The following is a 13,172-nucleotide window of genomic DNA, read 5'->3' as shown; positions in this document are numbered from 1 at the left end:
GTTCACGAAGTCTGACCTCCTGACTCTCCCTGACCCGGTCTTCTTATAGGACAGGAACCAAAAAGTCATGTATGGTGATGTGTCCTTTGTTGATTGGTCGAGGTGGGGGTCTTGCCTTGTGGGGACGTGTTGCTCAGGTCAGTAACTTATTCCTGTTTTATGACTCGGAAGAAATAAGAAAGGCAGGAGGTGAAACTAGTGGTCGTAGCAGCAGCATGCTGACCCCAACAGGATCGCTGACCTCAGCAGTATCGCTGACCTCTACAGAAACAGCCTGTTGCATATGCCTGAGGATTAATAGTTGATTAATACGAGATTGTATATAAGGAACATAATATGGCATACATATATAGTATTATTGTAAGCAAAGATTAGCATAGGATAGCACAGTCTCCGTGGCCTTAGTTGCCATTTGTGATCTTGTGTGTGAACAGGAAATCATAAGAGCTGGGGGATTTGATTTTCATTTTATACACTTTATTAATCCCCGAGGGGAAATGTCTTCACTACAGCAGGGGGGCTCTCAGGGGGGAGATGCTGCAGCAGGCTGCCACTAGCGCTGCGCCAGGTAACCTGACCTGAGGTGCATGTTTTTGGATGATGGGAGGAAGCCGGAGAACCCGGAGAGAACCCACGCAAGCACAGGGAGAACATGCAAACTCCGCACAGAAAGGCCCAGGACCAGATTTGAACCCGGAACCTTTTTTGCTGTGAGGAGACAGTGCTAACCACTGCACCACCGTGCCGGGAGAGTGCTAAGAACTGGGGTATCGCTATTGTCTGTTCTGACACTATTTATTTCTGTTTGAGCTGTGCCCTTTACCAAATCCTCACAGAGCATATAAAACACAAATTCAAATTAGTTAGAAGATTTTATTCAAGAATAATTGTAAGCAGATTTTCCAAATAAATATAAATGTAAATAGATAGATAAATAAATAAATACATACAAAGCATTAACAATGTGTCATGTTGTACAGAACAATAAATAGATAGGCATGTTCACCAGACAGCTCAACGATGCCAACTTGTGATGAAACTTGTCAATACATTAAGCATTTCACTTTATGTACTTGGTACATACTCTGTAAAACTTGCGGAAGTCAGTAGTAACACATTTTTCTTTGTTGCTGATTGCTTCAAAATACTTGAAGTGCAGTATAGTTTGCACTCTTTAATACCCATCTTTTCTTAAGACGGTTAAATTCCAGCCCCAGAAGCAGATCCATATTCCACTTTGGGTTTCTTTGAGGGGTTTTAACTCTGACGCTGGATGTTGAAGGTTGGGTAGCATGTGCCGGCCTCCTGGCACATTTCCACCGGCTTGTTTTCCTGCTGTGCCGTGCTGATGTACCAGTTGGGGTAGCGGGCAGACATGAGAGTGCTGACGTCCAGCCCAGTGTCCCGTTTGTAGAAGAGAAATCGCACCATTTCACTTTCTGAGCTGATCCTCAACAGACTGCTTTTGTCCTCCACCGCCTGAAGAGTGAACAGATCAATGTCAGAAGGTTTTACAGTGAACGAAATTAGGCCCACAAGCTCAAATCACATGTGTGTATAAATGTACACTTATAATAACAGTTTAGATGACCAGGTAGATCAGCTTTGCTTAGTTCCTCTTTGAGCTTTTTGAAATTAGTCACGTGGGATTAATTTAACACAGAGAACTGTTTAGTCTTCATGTGAGATTCATGTAAGAGGTTTACCTCCAGATGCAGGGTTGGCTCTTCACCATCCTTGTGACAAGACAGGTAGAGATTTGTGCCCTTGATGCCCAAAGCCACAGGCCTGGCCTCAGCGCTGGGTGCAGGGTGCACGTAGGTTGACATGTTCAGGTGAACTGAGGAGAGAGTAGAGGGCACTGGTTCACTTTCATGGCTGTGATGGCACACAAATGCTACCTCCTGTGCATTTTGTTGAAAGCACACTTCAATTCATACAAACAAATTTGACGTACGTGTTCTTTTCATTTTGTTATATTTTCATGCTGTACTGTATATTTTATTCCACTGCTTTTAAGAGGAAAAGTTTGTTTAGAAGGCCAATGGTGAAATGGGACCTCTTACACGTCAGTTAAAGCTCAAATTAAGATATTAGTGTGTGTGTTATGTTACAGGGTGACTTGCATCCTGCAAAAGAATGCAGCAGTGGGGGAAACACTGAACTTTTAGGGAATTTTAAGTGTAAAAAGATACTTTTTTTATAACAGCTGTATATATTAAGCCACCAACTCACATATTAACTAAAAAAAAAATCTGTAATCTCAAAATGTAATGTAAAATGTAATGAGTTTCTAACCATTCGATCCAACTGTGATGTGCATTTACCTTTGCGGTTGTCACTTCCTCCCTGCAGCATCACCGCGTGCAGCTCCATACTGTTCTCGATCAGGACTAAGCTCCTCTTCTGGCTGTCAGTCACGCTGCACTTGTGCTCACCAGTCCTGCGGAAGTGAACTGGTGGAGCTGACTCGCGATCGCAAACAATTTGCTCTGAGAAAAGAAGTGGTACAGCTGTTTAGTTATGATGTCGTTATGATTTTTTTATGTTCTTTAATCACAGGTATTAGTTGTATGGACTTTCTATTTACATAAAAATGATAAGCACTGAAAACTGTTTATGTAAACTCTTAGTTATCAGTAAATCACTTCCCATAGATGAGAGTATTTTTTAGCTTTTAGTTTATAGAGTTAAAAAGAGATCAACTCTATTCAGGTATGATCTGCTAACAGTGAAAAAACAGTCTCGTATGTTTTTTTTTAATTCAACAGTGTTAAAATACAGGCTTGTCTGTCTGACTACCTTTCACGATGCTCTCCATCATGATGTTGAGCAGGATTTCATCTCTGAACTCGGTGCCCAGCACAGACTCATATGTGGGGGACTTCAGCCTCTCCATGGCGATGATGAGGTTGACGACGCGCTTCATTGACAGTGGATGATTTGAAACCTCCAGGTCCACTCCCTCGGGCATCTTGTGGTTCCACATCTCGCTCACGTTGCAGCTCATCTTGGATTCCATCTTTTTTTTAGAGTTAATAAAGATCTGCAGGAAGACAGAAAATGTATCACAAAATATTTAGTGACTTAATGATGCATTATTTAGGTTAACTTCTACCTTTTTCAGTTTTCTATTCTGCTTATTATCCACTCATATAACTATGCACCCCTTGACCTAGTGTTGTAAAGGCTTCAGTAAAGGCTAATGTACCATCACTTCTATTTACTGTATTTTGAAAAGGTAAATTAAAGAAACTGTGCCGCAGTATTAAAGTGGCCTTAAGCCAGTCAAAGAACCTGTTTAAAATCTGCTCCAGATGAAGACAGAGACAAAACAAACAATTTACCTGTTGAAGCCTGTAGATCAGAAGCTGTATTAGAGTGCTCTCTTAGTAGTTGTGCTGTTGCTGTTGTTCTGTCTGGTCTGTGCTGATCTATAGGGTTTTTATACTCACTCACCACCTTCGGAAATTTTGGGCCTGACAGGAAGTATAATTACCAGTTTGATGATGCAATTCTGTACTGTACTTTTACGCAAAAGACAGCGTAATGAGGATAACAAGTGTTACTCATACTATAAAAGAAAGACATCGGAATCCTCCATTTGCATAATAGTACATAATGTGTGATTTTACACGTTTTTCAAGTTTTGATAATTATAGTAACAAGAAGTTGTTGCTAACATTGTGGTCTTGTTTGTCTTTATGGGGTGTTTTACAGCCAGTTGACATCAGTAAATGTTAGACATACAACACAGATGTAATCACCACCAAACCATCCATAAAACAATAGAAGAAGATTCCCTCAGTTGACATACAAAGCCCAAAAAAGTCAATTTAGTTTACAGTCTTTCAGAGAAACCAAGAAATGTTGCTGCAAACAAATTCAACGTTAGATTCCAAACAGTTTTCTGCTTAAACCTGATTTAAGATTTTCCAAATTGTCTTAATTTTTCTAGTATTTTAGGGGAACAGTTGGCAGGGATAAAATCTAACATTCATAATTGTGTTTTTATTGGTCCTCACCTATCGTGTGTCCTCACACCACCTGAAAGTCAACCTCGACAAGACTGACTTGCTCTTCCTTCCAGGGAAAGACTCTCCCACCCTCGACCTGACTACTACTTTAATTAATTACTATTAAAAAATGTCCCCTCGGGGATTAATAAAGTAACTACCTAACCTAACCTACCTTGGACAACTCTGTGTTATCCTCGACCCTGACTGCTAGGAACCTCGACGTGACACTCGACAGTCAACTCTCCCTTACTGCCAAGATAGATAGATAGATAGATAGATAGATAGATAGATAGATAGATAGATAGATAGATAGATAGACAGACAGACAGACAGACAGACAGACAGACAGACAGACAGACAGACAGACAGACAGACAGACAGACAGACAGACAGACAGACAGACAGACAGACAGACAGACAGATAGATAGACAGACAGACAGACAGACAGACAGACAGACAGACAGACAGACAGACAGACAGACAGACAGACAGACAGACAGACAGACAGACAGACAGACAGACAGACAGACAGACAGATAGATAGATAGATAGATAGATAGATAGATAGATAGATAGATAGATAGATAGATAGATAGATAGATAGATAGATAGATAGACAGACAGACATAGGTAGTTAGGTAGATAGGTAGATACTTTATTAATCCCACAGGGGGACTTTTTTTGCTACAGCAGCATTATAGGTACAGGAAAGCAATAAAACAACAGTAAAATATTAATTATAAAAATGCACAGTATATACAATAAAATAGAATAATTAAATTAAATTAAAACTAACTAAACAATAGTGCAAGGATTTAAACAAATAATAAAAACAGACAATGGTGTTATTGTTGTGTGATGGATTTTGCCAGAGGTGAGTTATTGTACAGTCTTATTGCAGTGGGCAGGAATGATCTCCTGTATCTGTCCTTGTGACAGCAGAGCTGGAGGAATCTTTTGGAGAAAGTCCTCCTCTGTCCCTGCAGCAGGTGGTGGACAGGGTGGACAGGATTATCCAATATGGACAATAGTTTGTTCAGCGTCCTCCTCTCCACCACCTTTTCCAGGCTGTCCAGTTTGTAGCCGATGATGGAGCCGGCCTTCTTAACCAGCTTGTTAAGTTTGTTGGTGTCTCCGGCTCCAATGCTGCCCCCCCCCCCCCCTCCCCCAGCAGACTACTAGAAGTACAGTTCACTGGCCACAACAGATGGTAGAACATCTCCAACATCTTGCTGCACACATTGAAGGATCGAAGTTTCCTCTAGAAAAAGAGTCGACTCATGGGGTCATGGCGTTGATGGTGGAAGAGACCTTTGGAGTTGAGGACTCTGTGTCCATGCAGCTCACCAGGGGGGACAAAAGGGGGAGAGGGGAAGGCAGCAGAGGTGTTTGGGAGGTGTGGTGTGTGGAGGAGACAGATGAGGGCGGTGAACTAAACCTGTTGAAGAAACAGTTTAGCTCTTTGGCCCTCTCCACTGCAACAACACGTTCCTGTAGATACATGCTGCACAACATCAGGAGAATACGTCCTCTTCTCACTCAGAAGGCGGCACAGGTTCTAGTCCAGGTTCTAGTCCAGGTTCTGGTCATCTCACGTCTGGACTACTGTAACTCCCTCCTGGCAGGTCTACCTGTTAGTGCCATCCGACCTCTGCAGCTCATCCAGAAGGCAGCAGCTCGACTGGTCTTTAACCTCCTAAATTCACTCCCACTACTCCGCTCCTCCTCTTCCTCCTCCTCCTCCTCCTCTTCCTTCCCCTCCTCCTCCGCTCCCTTCACTGGTTACCAGTAGCTGCCTGCATCCGTTTCAAAACATTGGTACTTGCGTACCGTGCTGTGAACAGATCAGGTCCAGTGTACATCCAGGACATGGTCCAACCTTACATCCCAGCCTGCTCCCTCCACTCTGCATCTACCAATCGGCTTGTTGCTCCTCACTGCGAGCTAAACACTACAAAATCACGACTGTTTGCTGTCCTGGCTCCTAAATGGTGGAATGAGCTCCCCACCGACATCAGGACAGCTGGAAGTCTGTACATCTTCCACCGCAAACTAAAAACACACCTCTTCAGACTTTACCTTGAACAGTAGCACTTTAGTAGCGCTTAAAATGACACTTACTGATAGCACTTTGTAGTTTGGCTTTCTTGAAGAAATTGTATTTTCTTGATTCTTGTTGTTCTGGGTTTTGTACCCTCATGGTTGAAATGCACTTATTGTAAGTCACTTTGGATAAAAGTGTCAGCTAAATGAAATGTAACGTAATTGGTGAATAGTCACCTGAAACTGAGAATTGTTTTCATTACCTGAGGATGAGTGTTTTATATCTACATAGGGAGTGGGTCCTTCTCAGAGTGCGCCATGCCATGTTTGCAAATTTAGCAAATGTGCTGCTTATGAAACATGCTCAGCCAATTTCATTGTACAAGATTTACAGCAAAGGTTTAGCGTTTTGGAGACTGAGCTTGTCTAACTCTCTGCTACAAGGTTCGTTAAAGGAGCAGCTGAATATCACCTACAGCTGGCATCCCATTAGCTTAGCTTAGCACAAAGCCTGGAAACATGGAGAAACAACTAGCCTGGCTCTGTCCAAAGGTTAAACAAATTTACCTTTGAGCATTTTCAAACCTCATCAATCAATATATTCTGTCTTGTTTCTTTAAATCTTGAGAAAACCAAAGTGTAAAAGCAAAATGTTGAACTATTCCAGGAACTTATTGGTTGTGTACAAAAAGTGGTCCAGACATATCCCTGTAAATGTGCAAATGGTGTTTTTACTCTGCAGCTTTTGTACAGATTAAACAGACCATACAAGTGTTAGAGGTGCTGTTGGATTCTGGGAACTTGGGACATGTTTAAACTAGCCTTTTGCTCCCGTTGTCCTTCTTTGTGCTGAACACATGCAGCGCTGTATAAGAAGCATGTTTACGGTCACACACTGCATCCAGTTTATCAAATCTGAATCGTTTTAAAACAAGAAACATATGATTTTCAGCAGGAAGATGGGGCCGGATTATCATCATCAACGGTCAGGGTATAATTTTAAAAACATCATTTTGATTAGCTAAAGTTGGCTGAAAGCTGCTTTGTCCCTGAGAAATGTATTATTAATTTATTAAAGTAAATAGGTGAAAGGTCATCAAATGAAATCCAAAATTTTCTTCTCTGCTATTTTTAAATCTTCTCCCATCTTTGACAAGGGCCTTTGGAATATTTGTGGTCCTTATGATGTGAAAAAGTTTTCCACGCGATATATTACTTGTTTGTTTTTTGAGACTTTCACAATAGCGGCAGAATCTGATATTTCTTCACTTCCTTGCCTGCTGAAGTGTGATGGAGAGGAAGCTGCGTCATCCTCTCTTATCAGACTGGATTCAGACAGCTTTGAGAAGCAGTGACTTCAACCTGGGAGGGCTGTGGTAATATACTGTTTGATATTTATGTTATTTACTCAGTGTTCTAATCAAAAACTATAAGAACTTTAAATGTTCACAAATACAAAACAATGAACAAGTTGCAATTACGTATCATCAGAAAATTTGACTAACTTCACCCAAACTACCTTTCCAAGCTACCATCACTGGCGGTCCACCACTAGAAATGGTAGAGTTGGACACTACTAGTATCCCAATCCATAGAGCCATACCTCTTGCATAGCTCTAAACCATTGTTGTTGGACCATACACAGTTTCTTTAGCTGTCCAATAACTGTTCATTGGAAGAGCTAGCACTTTTTTATGAAAAGAAGGACATAACACAACCAGAAAATTACACTATTCCTTCCACATTATCATCCATTCTTCAACTCCATGGAGGAATTATTTTCCTCATCAAGGATGAAAGCTGAAGGCCTCCAGACCACATGATCAGATGCCCCTCTTGGATACGTTTAATGTTGGATGTCTGGACATAACAGCAAACTGCCAGTGATAGACCAGGCAGGCAAAAGGGACCTTTCCCAGGCGGATTGCAAATTATGGACAGTAAAAACAAAGAAAACAAACCATTAAATGAATAAATGTGCCCAAAGTATTGAACAGTACTGTAACTATTTAAATAAGTAAATACTCTATCTATACAATAATGAAATGTTTTAATGGAATTTTGGTTTTCATTTAGATGAAAAACATCTAAATAAAATAAAGTGATGTTAGTGATTTTTAGGTCATTATGTAATGACTAAAAAACTGTCTTTCAGATTAACGGCTGTGCTCAAGTGTACATCAGCAAAGATAACTTTATCAGGAGTTAGAGACGTGTGGTAACAATTAAAAAATTAAAACTGTAACACGTGTCTCCAATGATCTCCAATGGTTTGGTGATTAAACTTCAAATTGCACAAATGGGAAATATTTACATTTGGATGAGAAGGAGCTCATCGTATCAGAAAAATATATCTCCATGTGTTGTGTTGTCCCAAACGGCAGAATAACAGATGACCCCAAACTGCCCAGTCATTTATACAGCTCACCAAAATGTTATATGTGAACTGACAACAGAATGGCGTGCTGCCACAAAGCCTAAACAAAGCAATGCATATATTCATATTTACAACAACAACAAAAACAACACTGTTGGGAAATTAGAATACAATATTACAAATCATCAAACAGAAGAAGAAAAAGACAGAAAATCAGTCAGTTCATCTGCAGTCTGATGAGATCAAGTACTTTCAATGCAGAAATTTCCTAAATGTCTCATCACGTTCTGTTTCAGACAAAAGCTGGAAAATCTGGAATGTTCTGTGTTTTTCCCATTCAAAGAAATAGCTGTGGAAAATTTGTGTGAGTGTTGTGTGTGTGTGTGTGTGTGTGTGTGTGTGTGTGTGTGTGTGTGTGTGTGTGTGTGTGTGTGTGTGTGTGTGTGTGTGTGTGTGTGTGTGTGTGTGTGTGAGTCCACATTAGACATAACAAAGCAGGGTGTGTTGTGGCCACACTGACACATTGCTGCTCTTCCTCGTGGGTGAATCACTCTTATTTAATTATTGTTGACTAATGTAGTGAAACTTTCACATCACTTATTATTGTAAAAAAAACTAAGGAAGTGAGAAAATGTAGAAATAACACAATGGAGTTGCCGAAATTTAAAAACGTATGAAGGTATGATTTGTGTGATTCCCAATTTTGCATGTAAATGTGTACTGATTGGACGTGGGTCAGAGTAACTGTGCCTTTTTTTATGTTTAGTACGTATTTATGTATGTACTTATACGTAATTTATCATCATTTAAACGCGGGATTTAAATGGGAAATATTCTTTTTGTTTTACTCTGAATTATTGATTAACGGTCTTGACCACAGGCTACTACTCCTCTGTGGTTGCAGGCTGTTCTATTAGACAGTTTGTTTGAGGAAGTGGTGCAACTGGACAACCAGAGCCGTGTATCTTCCACATGAATATGTTATGCTAATCAGCTCTCCAACCCCACTGCCAGCACTGAGACTACTACAAAACATCAAGTCATTTTAGCTCTACGGAGAAAAAATCTTGACAATATTTAAAACGTCAGCAGATTTAATCAGTCTGGTGTATCAGTCCAAATTACACTAAAAACATCAGCATCTTATTGTTCTTGTTCAGTAACTTTCTGTGAAAGGAAAGGTATTCATAAGCAGTATATTAACGTTTAATAACTCACTAGAATGTGGTTGGAAGCAGATATAAGTGTTTATCGATGCATTTCTGAACAACTGCAGCTCCTCCTGGTGAGGTCAGTGTTGATAGTGAATTATAATTCATCAGTTATGCAGAATAAATGCTAATGTTGCTGCATGTCTATTGGATGTGTGAATGAACAACTGCTTGCTTTGCTAAATGAATGTTATGAGGTGATAATATGTGAATGTTGTGTTCACACACATAAGTGGACAAAAAAAAAAAAAAAATCAAGTGAGTTAACCTTTTACTTCGAGCCCCTCTTTTAGAAACACTCACTATGACGTACTTGTAAGCAGATTCAGAGATATTCAAATATTCATTCTCTTTTTTTTTTTTTTTAGCTTTGACTTGGTCTATGCCAACTCCTGAAAAATGATCTGTCTCATTAGCTGCTAAATACCAGACAATGAGTTTATTACACAGTAAAACAGTAAATGTGTATGCTTAAAATTAAAAACAAAAAACAAAACAACGAGTGGTGATTTGCAGGGTGTCATTATGAATTCTCACTGTTATATTACATGTAACACACTGACACACTGTTAATATAAAAATGATGAATTGCGCAGCTTTAAACATGTGGATATGTGCATGAAATGCAGTGATGCCACAGCTCTGTGTGCTGAAGCTACTTTCATGTCTCTTGTGTTTCTTTGCTCGGTTAAATGAAAATTAAATAGAAATTGGAGTAAAGACATCTGAATCAGCTGACGTGTTGCCTGTAATCTAACACTGAAATAATATTTTGTTCAAACTCCCGTGACTTCATGCTTCTAGTCCACCAAATGTTGCACTCTTGGATAACCCTGACCACCCTGTCCACCACCTGCTGCAGGGACAGATGAGGACGTTCTCCAAAAGACTCCTCCAGCTCTGCTGTCACAAGGACAGATACAGGAGATCATTCCTGATACAGGAGATCATTCCAGATACAGGAGATCATTCCAGATACAGGAGATCATTCCTGATACAGGAGATTATTCCTGATACAGGAGATTATTCCTGATACAGGAGATCATTCCAGATACAGGAGATCATTCCTGATACAGGAGATTATTCCTGATACAGGAGATCATTCCTGATACAGGAGATCATTCCAGATACAGGAGATCATTCCTGATACAGGAGATCATTCCTGATACAGGAGATTATTCCTGATACAGGAGATTATTCCAGATACAGGAGATCATTCCAGATACAGGAGATCATTCCTGATACAGGAGGTCATTCCTGATACAGGAGATCATTCCAGATACAGGAGATCATTCCAGATACAGGAGATCATTCCAGATACAGGAGATCATTCCTGATACAGGAGATCATTTCTGATACAGGAGATCATTCCTGATACAGGAGATTATTCCTGATACAGGAGATCATTCCAGATACAGGAGATCATTTCTGATACAGGAGATCATTCCAGATACAGGAGATCATTCCTGATACAGGAGATCATTCCAGATACAGGAGATCATTCCAGATACAGGAGATCATTCCTGATACAGGAGATTATTCCTGATACAGGAGATTATTCCAGATACAGGAGATCATTCCAGATACAGGAGATCATTCCTGATACAGGAGGTCATTCCTGATACAGGAGATCATTCCAGATACAGGAGATCATTCCAGATACAGGAGATCATTCCAGATACAGGAGATCATTCCTGATACAGGAGATCATTCCTGATACAGGAGATCATTCCAGATACAGGAGATCATTCCAGATACAGGAGATTATTCCTGATACAGGAGATCATTCCAGATACAGGAGATCATTCCAGATACAGGAGATCATTCCAGATACAGGAGATCATTCCAGATACAGGAGATCATTCCAGATACAGGAGATCATTCCAGATACAGGAGATCATTCCAGATACAGGAGATCATTCCAGATACAGGAGATCATTCCTGCCCACTGCAATAAGACTGTACAATAACTCACCTCTGGCCAAATCCATCACAGTACAATAACACCGTTTGCACTGTTGTATAGTTTAATTTAGTTAAATTTAATATTATTTTATTTTTATTTGTATATACATTTTATATAATGTACATTTACATTTTTTGTTTTTTTGTTTAATACTTTTTATGAGCTTTGCCCTACCTACCTACCTGTCTGTCTGTCTGTCTGTCTGTCTGTCTGTCTGTCTGTCTGTCTGTCTGTCTGTCTGTCTGTCTGTCTGTCTATCTATCTATCTATCTATCTATCTATCTATCTATCTATCTATCTATCTATCTATCTATCTATCTATCTACTTTTTGCTACGATATGAAAGCTGTAGTCACACTTAAAGATGACTGTTTTACTGCCAAAACATTCATCCATCATCGATAGCCGCTATATCCTGAACAGGGTGACAGGGTCCACTCTCACCAGGCGGCCCGTCCATCACAGGCCTGACCTAACGTATTACTGTTTTCAAATACAAGCTACGAGCAATGAAACAACCGAAAGTATTGTTACATCTAAACCTGTTCGGGCTTTAAAGTGTGGCTTAATGTTGATGCGTTATCAGTCTAAATTAGAAGACTTTGACCGCGTTCTGCTTTCTGCTCTTTTATATTTTCCTGTTGCTGAAGTCAAACTGTGAATGCAGGACTTGCATATGCAACATCTCGATACTTCTCCCTCCTCCGTCACAGCTCAGGATCACACCATGAATCTTTGATTATGAGGTTGCCTCACAGTAAAATTTTGGGATCCTGAAGAAACCATTGTTAATACACTGCAGGATTTGGAGGGCGATGGTTCTGTCATCCTAAATCCTCTAAGCTGAGCCCTCTGAGGGAATTGTAGTGGGTCTAATTTAATACAATAAGAACAAAGTGACGAGAGATGTTTAATTAATGAGACTCGAAATGAAACTATTTTTTCTCTGCCTTCTAATGGCAGGTTTCTACGTTGTACTCACCCTATTTTACTAGACCAAAGCCAGTTTCATCATGTTTAATTACTATTGTAGCACACGTTGCATCTCTGTATTCTTTATTTGTCTGGCGTCAACTTGCATAACAGGTTTCACAAACAAAATTCCCAGTGATGACAGAAGGAGCAGCGTTTGGATTTTTCTGGTTTGAAATTCAACCCACTTCCTAAATTTCCCTTCCTTGTCAAGACTTGACTCATGTTTGGTTTTTACATGAGTCACAAGTAAACAATGAAGATACGTTTCATCACCTCGTGTTATCTGTCACTACATCAATGAAGTCTGTCTTAGCTTTGTTTTGCGGGCGCATCATGGCTTTTACACACCACCAAGGTAAGAGGAAGGAACAACACAAGTGTGATTTGCAGGGTTATACTGCATGGATGAAAATAAAGTTTGAATATGAAAGATGACACAACAATAACAACAACAAAACCTGACAAAGACTTTTCTTTCAAACTCAAATCAGTTGGTAAAATCAGAGAAAACATTTGCCTTTATCTTCAGTGGGGTGATAAAATAAAATAAAAAATGTTTCATATCTTTATATCTGTAATA

The 13,172-nt window shown here is 39.9% G+C and overlaps 1 protein-coding gene across 1 annotated transcript; it reads right to left on the bottom strand.

Annotated features, from left to right (window-relative positions):
- Nucleotides 1–942: 942 nt before the first annotated feature.
- LOC138625240 (interleukin-1 beta-like) lies at nucleotides 943–3,022 on the bottom strand. The gene is made up of 4 exons (XM_069706020.1): nucleotides 2,803–3,022; nucleotides 2,328–2,492; nucleotides 1,707–1,840; nucleotides 943–1,479 (listed from the first exon to the last, which is right to left on the bottom strand). Exons 1-4 carry the CDS (start codon nucleotides 3,020–3,022, stop codon nucleotides 1,258–1,260), a joined length of 741 nt encoding a protein of 246 aa, XP_069562121.1. The 3' UTR covers nucleotides 943–1,257.
- Between the last annotated feature and the right edge of the window lie 10,150 nt (nucleotides 3,023–13,172).

The sequence above is a fragment of the Brachyistius frenatus genome, unplaced genomic scaffold, assembly GCF_029030835.1.
Source record: "Brachyistius frenatus isolate BFR_SWC_R1_liver_20210118 unplaced genomic scaffold, ASM2903083v1 Contig_60, whole genome shotgun sequence".
Taxonomy (NCBI): Eukaryota; Metazoa; Chordata; class Actinopteri; family Embiotocidae; genus Brachyistius; species Brachyistius frenatus.
The sequence above is the reverse complement of the archived record's forward strand: the minus strand, read 5'-3'. Positions and strand labels throughout refer to the sequence as shown.